The sequence below is a fragment of the Myotis daubentonii genome, chromosome 2 (assembly GCF_963259705.1).
Source record: "Myotis daubentonii chromosome 2, mMyoDau2.1, whole genome shotgun sequence".
NCBI lineage: Eukaryota > Metazoa > Chordata > Mammalia > Chiroptera > Vespertilionidae > Myotis > Myotis daubentonii.
The window spans coordinates 126,750,977-126,763,393 of record NC_081841.1 but is presented as its reverse complement, the minus strand read 5'-3'; the positions used below and the strand labels follow the sequence as shown (position 1 = coordinate 126,763,393).

At 41.6% G+C, this 12,417-nt stretch overlaps 1 protein-coding gene across 11 annotated transcripts in view; it reads right to left on the bottom strand.

Annotated features, from left to right (window-relative positions):
• The window catches only part of ZC3H13 (zinc finger CCCH-type containing 13), a 125,435-nt gene that overhangs the window by 35,817 nt on the left and 77,201 nt on the right, over positions 1 to 12,417 (bottom strand). For all 11 annotated transcript variants that reach the window (XM_059684493.1, XM_059684491.1, XM_059684486.1 and 8 more), the window contains one exon: positions 2,869 to 3,060. In XM_059684493.1, coding sequence (XP_059540476.1) covers positions 2,869 to 3,060 — 192 coding nt within the window. The remainder of the gene's footprint in view (positions 1 to 2,868; positions 3,061 to 12,417) is intronic.

The following is a 12,417-nucleotide window of genomic DNA, read 5'->3' as shown; positions in this document are numbered from 1 at the left end:
ATGTATAAAAAGTATTTTACCAACCAAAATGACAATGTTCCTTACTTCAAAGAAAATAGAAAAAATATAAGAACACCAGTTTAATGTCTAAACTATCTTCTCTCTGTTTTCCCCCAAAATGTGTTCTTTGAAGATGTGTTTCTCGTAATATATTTCCTTTATCTTAATGAGTGACATACCCATTCATGAAAGTTGGAAATCTCTGAATCCCATCATATTCAAGTAACCATCAATTTCACTCTCAAAATATTTCTTCTATTTCCTTTCTTCATTCCTACAGTTAATATTATTAACTCAGATTTTGATAAGCTCTTCTTAGATGTCTATGTCATCAATAGTCTAACTGGTTGGTATTCTTGGTCTTCAGTCTTTCCCCAGACTCTCTTATAGTTTTTGATGAAAACTCTGTTCTTCCAGCTGCTTAAAAGCAGTTACCTTATAAATAGTGAAAAAGCAATTAAATACAAAATTTTTAGCCCGACTTATAAGCCTGACAACCTGGCCTATCAACTCTCATCAATCTTTTTTCCTAGCTTCTTTCCTTTTCTACCAAATATAGCATACCTCTACCCTAACCTCATACTTCAAAACATGTTTCTTTTAGTCTTGTATGTCTGCACATGCTGTACCCTCTCCCTGAAAAGTGTTTCTTCCATTGTTCCTTTAGGCAACTCTTACTATCCTTCAGACCCTCGTTCAGATGTCCCCTATTTAGGAAGCTTTCTTGGATTTCCTCAGAATTCTGTTTGCTCCTTTGTCTTCTCATAGAACTTATATAGTAGTTGCATTTATCACACTTCAACTGTCTATTTGTACCTATTTAGGCTGTGAAGAACTAAAGGGAAGATTTAAATTCCTAAGCACAGAACAAGGTGCCTGGGTGCATCTCTAACCTCAACCTCCCTCAATCTCCCTACTGTCACCATACACTACTCACATTGATCTTCTTTCAAACTAGGACATATTAAATTTTCCCATGGTATATACTCTTCTCTCTGCACAGAATGCTTTTACTCTCAATCTGTGCAATACTAATGTCTCTTGTATTTGTGCCTCTGCATAAATATAATTTCTTTAAAAATTTTTCATAAATACTCTATCTAGATAAAAAAAAAAAAAGCTCCATCTCTTAAACCTTTACTTCTATATTTGGGTCCCTTGTTTGTTTCCTTGATAGCACTGAATCACTGTTCCATTTTTTTTTGAGGGGTGGGGTGGGTTATCTTCACTTCTATTAAGTTCTACAAGGACAAGGGCTATTGTACTCTGAGAACCAAGCAAAATGCATGGGGACTTGGTAAACATTTATAGAATATCATTAACCTCAAAAATATATTTCTATCTCAGTTATACAAATGGTATTTGTTGAAATAGTTATGGTAAAGTAAAACAGAAAAAGAACAGGCCTTGTAGTCAGAAGACCTAAATTTGAATTCCAGCTATGGAACTTATTTCTCTGTAATACTGGAAAAATCACTACCTTTCTCTTGGCCTAAATCTCCTAAATTATAAAACATGGATTGTATATCTACACGTAAAAGGATATTTTAAAAGGATTTTACGATTTAAAAAAATATACATATGTTCTTTAATATTATAAAATGATATTAAGTCAGGGAATATATATAAAGCAACTATCAAAGTTCTTGGTAACTTAATGCATGTGGGGTTTAACTAAATATAAAATTGAAACCAAATGCTATGACATGAGAAAAACCTGAGCCAGAATATGAAACTAGAAAAAAAAAAAGGAAAAAAATAAGGTATAAATAAAGCATTACCAGGACACAGTGTGAAAGGGAACAAAGAGAGGTGAATCAGTGTCAGGAAAGAAATAATTTCAGATATAAACACAGAACATATAAACTCCAGCCTCATCTGTAACTAAAGAAATCATACACATCATCTTTTAACCTAAATATTAGGCTTACCCTAACAAACTCAACCCAACCAGCACTGATTTCATCTACACTCCCCAAAGTACAGTGTGTCTTAGAGACTTCATTCATTCTCCTCTCAGTACTTCCCGTATCAGGATACTGTATTACCTCTTTGATTCAGCTCACTGTGAAGCATCAATATTCAATTCTCTACTCCATCAAGTTTTGTACTATACTAATCTCAGCATTACAGCAAACCTTACTTTAGTAACCAGCCAAGGTTAGTAAGACCTTCATAAAATCTTAACTATTTATAGCCCTAATATGTACAGGAAATAAAAGCTTGTTAAAGAAAGTACTTATTACCCTTCTTAAATGCCGTCTAGTAGCCTTGCTTCAAAATTTATTTAAGAGATCACCTAATAGAGTAACAGAAAATGTTCAGATTAAGATATAAAAGAATCTAAAATTAACTAAAGCAAGCATTACATATTCTCAGGAAAGAACATAAATAAAATGTTTCTCCAGAAAACCCCAACCCTGTAATTATCATTTTTTTTGTTCCTCTACGGCAGTCTTTACAAAACTGTTTATCACTACTAGTGAGGGAGTAGCCAGGATACTCAGATGAGAAAGTTTAAGTATCTCCTGAGTCAGAAATGCCAGAATGGTACCCCAAATCTACATTTTTAAAGGGTTATGAGTTATTTGGTTAAGGTGAGAGACATACAACAGTGCACCTCAATTCTTTCAGTGTGCAACTACCTACACTGTTGCCCAACAGGTCATGGTAGCTAGTTATTTACACATTCTCCCCTAAACTAAGTAAACAAGAAAAGATTATATGAGTAAATATAATAGCTTCAAATGTGTCAACAAACAAAAATCTTAAAAGACATCATTCATTAAAAAGTTGATAACTATTTAAAAAATAATAATTTCTCCAATCAATGTTGGTCATTATTTAATAATATTCCATTTGACAAACCTCTTTCTCTATTGTCACGACGGTCTCTTTCTCCATGTCTTCTCTCAAAGGAAGAATCTCTTGTTTGATCTCTACTGTCTCTTTCAGGATATCTGTCTCTTTCAGGATAGCTACTTCGAGTTTCCCAGCTTTCATGATAGTTGCTACTACTACTGTGACTATCAAGTTGAGAAGCTCTTGTGCCTCGGCTTCCTAAAAGGATATTCACACAAATGTTTACTTATACACTTCATTCAACAAGTTTCATCAGTCACAATTTTTCCGACCAAAACCCATACAGATAAAGGTGCTTTACTTAATTCAAAAGTGTACTAATCACTGTTGAAAAGAATATTAGCTGTTAGATCAGAACACCTAAGTTGTCTTATGGATATACAGTGGGGCCCTGACTTACGAGTGTCCCGACTAACCAGTTTTTCAAGATACAAGCCGTCTCTCGGCCGATTTTTTGCTTTGAGTTGCGAGCTAAAATTCGGGTTACGAGCCAGCTTCAGATACCCCACCGCTAGTTGGCACAGCGAACGTCACAGTGAATGCAACAACATCAGTCCAGCATCACGTGTCTCACTCGTTCACTTTATGATTTGACATATGAGTAATTTGAGTTACGAGCTCTGTCACGGAACGAATTAAACTCGTAAGTCAAGGCCCCACTGTATATTATTGCTTTGATTACAGTTTATGAGTGAAAACATTCCAATTCAGAACCAAGACACTTTGTTGACATTAAGTGGTACCTAAAAATTTACATTAAAAAATATGGGAAATGAATAGTCATAGTAGCCTTATTTGTAATACCAAAAACTGGAAAGGACCCAAATGACTTTTAATGGGTGACTGGTTAAAAAAACAGAGGTACATCCAAACCATGGAATACTACAATAAGGAACAAACTACTGATACATGAACTTCAAGGAAATTATACTGAATGAAAAAGCCAATTTCAACAGGATACTTGCAGCATGATTCCATTTATGTAACATTTGTGAAATAACAATTACAACATAGAGGACATATTAGTGGTTGCCAGGGATTAGGGGCAAGGGATTTAGGCTGTGGCTATAAGGGGATAACACAGGAGTCTTGTGATGGTAAAGTTGAATGTCCAGATTGTGATGATGGTAATGCAAGGTTACACAGCCATTAAGGAAAACAGTACAGAGCAGTGGTTCTCAACCTTCCTAATGCCGTGACCCTTTAATACAGTTCCTCATGTTGTGGTGACTCCCAACCATAAAATTATTTTCGTTGCTACTTCATAACTAATTTTGCTACTGTTATGAATCGTAATGTAAGTATCTGATATGCAGGATGTATTTTCATTGTTACAAATTGAACATAATTAAAGCATAGTGATTAATCACAAAAACATTATGTAATTACATATGTGTTTTCTGATGGTCTTAGGCGACCCCTGTGAAAGGGTCGTTCAACCCCCAAAGGGGTCGCGATCCACAGGTCGAGAACTGCTGGTATAGAGGCTCCTAAAAAAACTAAAAATAGAATTATATGATCCAGCAATTCCACTGCTGGGTATACATCCACAGGAACTGAAATCAGGATTTAGAAGAGATATCTGTACTCCCATGTTCATTACAGCATTATTCACAATAGCCAAGAAATGGAAGCAACCTAAAGAAAATGTGGTATATATTTATATACAATGGAATATTATTCAGCCTTAAAGAAGAAAATCCTGCCATTGGTGACATGAATGAACCTGGTGGACATTATGTTTAGTAAGATAAGCCAGACACAGAAAGACAAATACCGCATTATACCACTTATATGTAAAATCAAAAACAAAAAAACTCATAGAAGGAGTGAGCAGAATGGTGGTTGCCAAGGACTGGAGGGAGAGTGACACAGGGAGGTATTAGTCAAAGGATACAAAATTTCATTTGTACAGGATGAGGAGTCCTAGATATCTTCTGTATGTTATAGTGCCTATAGTAATATGTATCAGAAACTAAAAAATTTGGTAAAGAGGGTAGATCTTATGTTAAGTATTTTCATTATACACATTCTATATAATAAAAGGCTAATATGAAAATCCACTAAACGGCAGAATGACTGGCCACTATGATGTGCACTGACCACTAGGGGGCAGATGCTCAATGCAGGAGCTGCCCCCTGGTGGTTAGTGTGCTCCCACAGGGGGAGTGTTGCTCAGCCAGAAGCCAGGCCCACGGTTGGTGAGCGCAGCGGCGGTGGCAGGAGCCTCTCCCGCCTCTGCAGCAGCACTAAGGGTGTCCAACTGCCAGCTTAGGCCCACTCCCCAAAGGAAGCGGGCCTAAGCCGCCAGTCAGACATCCTCCTAGGGTTCACGGACTGTGAGAGGGCGCAGGCTGGGCTGAGGACCTCCCCCCCAAGTGCATGAATTTCGTGCACCGGACCTCTAGTCTATCTACACTAATAAAAGAGAAACATGGTAATTGGCGTACGGCCGCTACCCTTTTCATTGGCTAATCAGCGAGATATGCAAATTAACTGTCAGCCAAGATGGCGGCCGGCAGCCAGGCAGCTTGAAACTAACATGAGGCTTGCTTGCCTCAGTGACAGAGGAAACCAACGTTCCCCGCCTGCGGCTGCAGGCCTCTGAGCAGGCAGTTTAAGAAACATTGTAACGAATACCACCCGACTTCAGCCAGCAGATTGGCAACATTGTAAGCAAAGGCCAGAAACCTACTTTCAGCCGGAGGCCTAAGAGCTGGAGCCAAGCCTCAAGGTAAAGCTGGCCCAGAATAAAAAAAAAAAAAAAAAAAAAGGAAAAAAGGAGCAGTTGGGCGCTTCAGTCACCCCCAGCCTGAAAACAGCCCTCAGCCCCTCACCCAGACTGGCCAGGCACCCCAGTGGGGACCTCTACCCTGAATGGTGTGTGACCAGCTGCAAACAGCCATCATCCCCTCACCCAGGCTGGCCAGGCACCCCAGTGGGGACCCCTACCCTGATCCAGGACACCCTTCAGGGCAAACCAGCCGGCCCCACCCATGCACCAGGCCTCTACCCTATATAGTAAAAGGGTAATATGCCTCCCGGCACCGGGATCAGTGTGACAGGGGGCAGCGCCCAGACCCCCTGATCGCCCTGTGACTCTGTGTGTGACAGGGGGCAGGGCCACAACCTCCCTATCCATCCTGCTCTGTTTGGGACAGGGGAAGGCGCCCCAACCCCCTGATCAGCCCTGCTCTGTGCCTGATCGGGGGGAGCTCCCCAACCCCCCCCCCCCCCACGGGCCCTGCTCTATGTGTGACCGGTAGAGCCATAACCTCCCCATCGGCCCTGCCCTGAGTGTGATAGTGGTGGCGCCCCAACCCCCTGATCAGCCCTGATCTGTGTGTGACAGGGGGCGGTGCCCCAACTCCCCTATCTCCCCTACTCTGTGCGTGACAGGGGGCAGCGCCCCAACCCCCTGATTGGCCCTGCTCTGTGCGTGACAGGGTACAGAGCCTCAATCCCCCTGATGGGCCCTGCTCTGTGAGTGACAGGGGGCAGTGCCCCAACCCCCTGATTGGCCCTGCTCTGTGCATGACGGGGTGGCACCACAACCTCCCCATCGACCCTGCCTTGAGTGTGACAGGGGACCGTGCCCCAACCCCCCAATCGGCCCTGCTCTGAGCCCAACCAGGGGCTGCACCTAGGGATTGGGCCTGCCCTCTACCACCTGGGAGCAGGCCTAAGCCAGCAGGTCGTTATCTCCTGAGGTGTCCCAGACTGCGATAGGGCACAGGCCGGGCTGAGGGACCCCCCCTCTTCCCTCTCGAGTGCACAAATTTTTGTGCACCGGGCCTCTAGTATATATATAAAAACCCAGCAACCAGAACGGTAGAACGACCAGTGGCTATAACGTGCACTGCGGCAGCCCACCAGCCTGATCCAGGCCCCAACCTCCCCCTCTCTGGCTGGCCCCACCCTCAATTGGACCCCAACACCCCGTTTGGGGGCGGGGCCGCTGCCCAACCTCCCGTGGCCCCTCTCCATGGCCGGCCTGATAGGCCCCATCAGGGCAGGCCAGCCAGACCCCACCTCTGCATAAATTTGTGCACCGGGCCTCTAGTACACAAATAATAAAAAATAAAGAGAGCAGGATGAAATATTTTTGCAGGTGACAATTATGTTTATGGCACAGATATGGTATATACTTATTCCCAAGCTCATCAAGTTGTGTACATTAAATGTGTATAGCTTTCTTTTCATATTTATAGCTTTATTTTAGAGATTTTTTGTAATAAAGACAAAAACAGGTGATCTAGTCATCAATAGTTTGACAGCTGAAATGAGTTAAGCTGATTGAAGCACATGGTTGTCTTTCTCAGAAATAAAACTAATTTTCCTAGGTATCTTGTAGCTCTTCATTCTATCGGGAGCATTTTAGGTAACCTGACAGAGAAAAGCTGTGCGCCGGGACGCAGTCCCTCCTAGCCACAGTGTGCCAATTTCCCTAAGTCCACACCCTCTGAGTACTGCAGGCTAGGTGCTGACACTGGAGCCAAAGGGGATGCAGTTATTTCTAGGGCCTTCCCTCTGGAGCTGCCCAGGCAGGCATGCTAGTCCCAGCAAAGAGGGGTTGGGGGAGGGGGCGGGGGCAGCTAGAGGTGGGTATGGCCTGGGAGGGGCAGGGTCAGGCTGAGACTCAGGAAAATCCCTGCCCTCCTTACACGCCTCCCTACAGCCCAGACCCGCGTGATTGTGACATCACAGGCGCCATGGGGCTGGGGCCCTGGTAATGCCCCCACACCCCGGGGGTCAGCCACCCCCAGCAGCTGTGAGTGACTGCTCAGCTGCGCCTTGAGGATGCACACCTTGGTGGTCACCGGTGGATGCAACCCGCCCTGCGCAGGATGGGGGTTACAGGGCCTTGGGATGTTCCTTCTTCCCCCATTCGCCCTGCCAGGTGGCTGGCACCAAAACTGAGTCGCGCACCAGGCCCCAGGGCGGGGGTCTTCTCTGGGAAAGATGGGGAGTGCTTGCATGACTTGCTGCTGTGGCACAGCTTGTCCCTGTCCCTTAAGCCCTGGGGAGCATCTAATTATGGCCTAAGGGGCACCATGGATACTTTAGGGAGGGCTTGCCTAACAATCTATGCAGGATTTAGTTTCCCTCTAATCCAGAGGTACAGAGAAGAGTAGGGTCCAAACCGAGGAGAAGGCAGCCTATGAGGGTCGGAGCTCAGCACAGCAGGACCCCAGTGGGAGTTGTCTGTCTGAGTCAATATCCACTCAGTGTGGAAAGATGACATTGCACAAGTCCCACGTTGGGTGCCCAATCTGATACCCCGAATGGCAAGCTTGGACACTTATCATCACAGGTTCTTGTCCTATAAAGTTTGAAAAATAAAATTTGCAGACTAAAAGATTTTAAGCAAAGTGTAGAAGTTTACTGCAAGGGTATACAAACTCCCTCTGGGGAAGGGTCCCCTAAGGGGACCCCCCTGTGGAGAGTTCCCCAAATGGAGAAAAACTTGCTCTCTAAAATGGAAAAAAACCTAGTGATATGGAATTTTTGGACTGGAACCCAGATTCTTTGTCTGCTGGAGTTGAAGAATGAATCCACGGACAGAGGGTAGTATAGCAAAAGTGGAGATTTATTGAAGAACAACTACAGACTCCCACATGGGGAGAGGGAAAGAATCCCACAGAATGGACTCCCACGTGGGGAGGGGGAAAGGGTCCCCATGTATAGCTTTTTGTATGTCAATCATACCCCAATAAAATGGTTTTTAAAAAAGTTCATGGAACCAAACACACACACACACACACACACACACACACACACACACACACACACACCTTACACATAACAGCTTTAGGGGCACTGAACAAATTATAGCATAATTCTAAATACTGCAAGAGAGTATTTTAATAATCAAAATATTTATAAAGAATATTTTAATAATTAAAGACCAAAAAGAAATTGGAAACATTGTTTAAAATACTACATAAAACCTCTGGGAACGAACAGGTTAAATGTTGGATTAGATGGCGCTAAGAGAAAAATGAGTAAAAAAAGATATGTCTGAGAATACAACCCAGAGAATGAAAGACAGATAAAAAGCTGAAAAATTTGAAAGGAGAGTTAGGAGGAAAAAAAGACACAAGGAAAGATCCAAAATGTGTCTAACATTTGTCTAACTATATACTGTTTGGAGTACTTTAAAACAAAAAGATAAAGAAAGCTTGAAAGGATAAAAATAGTCATATCAAACAAATACTAACCAAAAGAAATTGGTGGAGTGACGTCAGAGAAATGGCAGTGTGAGAGGTTCCACTGGTCTGTCTATTCCCACTGAAGTTACAACAATTTGAACAACTATAATTCATCAAAGGATTCCCTGCTCAATTCGCAAATACATTTGAGAGATCCATGCACTGAAAAATCTGAAGGTGGGCAAGTAGTTGACAGTAGAGAAATAGAGAAGGGAGCAGAGTAAAGACAGGTGCCAAGGACACAGCAAGGAGCTCACTGTGGATATCGAAGAGGAGAGAAATCAGGTTGCTGTCTGCACTCCCTACAGGCCAAAGGAGCAGAGATACAATGAGGTGAGCATTCTTACAGGAGTAGTTGGTACATGCTGTGGCCGAATCCAGTGAGTTGGGCAGAGATGGAGGACAGAGGTGTAGCTTGGTTGTCAGGCAGTCGCCACTGGAGCAAAGGTCTTGCAGTTACCAAGAACCCCATTGCTACCACATTCCCCCACAGGGATCATGCCCTGAGACTGAAGGGACTTTGTCACAGAGGAGATGCTCACCTCCCCAGGTAATATAGGGCATTTTCTACCACCCCACAGAGATGCCAGGCAGTGAAAGAGAAACTAAAAAAATAAAATTGTGCCACATACTAGAAAACAAAAGATTTCTTACCAACCTATTAGAAAAGTGCACTATTTAAAAAAAAGATCTGTACTTGGAAAACTATAGACCATTGGAAAAAAAATAGAGGAAGATACAAACAAATGGAAGCATATACCACGTTCATGGATTGGAAGAATTAACATCATTAAAATGTTGCCATTATTGGGAGGAAAACAAACCCACAAAAGCACCAACCAGCCTCTTCCAGCTTACCCCACCTCCACCCATTATGGCTGGACTGCTGGCAGTATCTGGTTGCAGGGTCAGCACTGGGATTTCACCAGCTCTGAACCCCATTGCTACCACATTCCCCCACAGGGATCATGCCCTGAGACTGAAGGGACTTTGTCACAGAGGAGATGCTCACCTCCCCAGGTAATACAGGGCATTTTTCTACCACCCCACAGAGATGCCAGGCAGTGCAAGAGAAACCAAAAAAATAAAATTGTGCCACATACTAGAAAACAAAAGATTTCTTACCAACCTATTAGAAAAGTGCACTATTTAAAAAAAGCAAAATGGACAAATTTCCAGAAACATACAATCTTGCAAAACTCAATCAGGAAGAATCAGAAATCCTGAGTAGACCAATTAACAACCAATGAAATTGAAACCGTTATTAAAAAACTTCCAGCAAACAAAAGTCCTAGACCAAATAGATTTACAGGTAAATTTTACCAAACATTAAAAAAAAAGAACTAACACCCATCCTCTTCAAACTATTCCAAAAAATCTAAGAGGAAGGAACACTTCCAAGTTGTTTTTTCTTAGGAAACCAGAATTATCCTAATTACAAAACCAGGTAAAGACACTACAAAGAAAGAAAATTACGGGTCAATAACACTGATGAAAATAGATGCTAAAATCCTCAACAAAATATTAGCAAATTTGATCAAGCAATATATTAAAAAGCTCATACACCATGATCAAATGGTATTTATTCCAGGGATGCAAGGCTGGTACAATATTTCCAAATCAATAAATGTGATGCATCACAAATTGAAAGATAAAACCACATGATCATATCAATAGATACAGAAAAAGCATTTGACAAAATGCAGCATCCTTTTTGATAAAAACTCAGTAAAGTGGGAATAGAGGGATCATACCTCAACATAATAAGACCATATATGACAAACCTACAGCCAACATCATACTCAATGGGCAAAAAGCAAAAACATTCCCTTAAGAACAGGAACAAGACTAGGATGTCTGCTTTCAGCACTTTTATTCAACATAGTACTGGAAGCCCTAGTCACAGCAATCAGACAAGGAGAAGAGATAAAAGGCATCTAATTTGGAAAGGAGCAAGTAAAACGGTTGTTATTCACAGATGACATATTCTACATAGGAAACCTTAAAGACTCCACCAGGAAACTACTAGACTTAATAAATGAATTCTGCAAGATAGAAGGATACAAAAACAATATCTAGAAATCAATGGCATTTTTATACACCAATAATGAACTGTTAGAAAGAGAACCAAAAAGACAATCCCATTTACCATTGCAACAACAACAACAACAACAAAAAGATTCCTTGGAATAAACTTAACTAGGAGGTAAAAGACCTGTACTTGGAAAACTATAGACCATTGGAAAAAAAAATAGAGGAAGATACAAACAAATGGAAGCATATACCACGTTCATGGATTGGAAGAATTAACATCATTAAAATGTCTATACTATGAAAAGCAATCTATAGATTCAATGCAATCCCTATTAAAAAACCAATGGCATAGTTCACAGAGCTACAACAAATACTCCAAATATTTACATGGAATCATAAAAGACTGAGTAGCTACAGCAATCTAGAGAAAGAAGAAAAAAGTAGGAAGGATCACAATACGGGACATCAACTATAGTACAAGGCCATTTATTACCTAAACAGCCTGATATTGACACAAGAACAGTCATATAGACCAACTAGTGGCCCAGTGCATGGATTCGTGCACATTGAAAGGAAATTAATTAGAAGAAATATTTTAATATTGGGCTCCCTCCTCTCTGGTTCAAATGGTGCTGGGAATACTGGACAGAAATATGAAAAAGGTGAAACTAGATCACCAACTTACACCATACACAAGAATAAACTCAAGGTGGATTAAAGACTTAAATGTAAGGCATGAAACCACAAAAATCTTAGAAGAAAACATAGGCAGTAAAATTTGAGACCTCTCTTGTAGCAGTATGTTTGCAGATGCATCTCTTAGAAGAGCTCCTTTATTTTCTCTGCAAAGGAAACTAAGGAGAAAATAAACAAATGGGACTACATCAAAATACAAAGCTTCTGCACAACAAAAGAAAGCACTGTCAAATTGAAAAGGGAACCCAACTGAATGGAAGAACATATTTGCCAATGATACATTTGATAAGGGCTTTATATCCAAAATATATAAAGTAACAAACATATATAGATAAACATATACATAAAGTACAAAATATATATAAAGCATACAGTTCAACAAAAAAGAACACAAATAATCCAATTAAAAAATGGGCAGACCTTGCCGAAACTGGTTTGGCTCAGTGGATAGAGCGTCGGCCTGTGGACTGAAAGGTCCCAGGTTCGATTCTGGTCAAGGGCATGTACCTTGGTTGCGGGTACATCCCCAGGGGGGGTGTGCAGGAGGCAGCTGGTCGATGGTTCTCTCTCATCGATGTTTCTAACTATCTCTCTCCTTTCCTCTCTGTAAAAA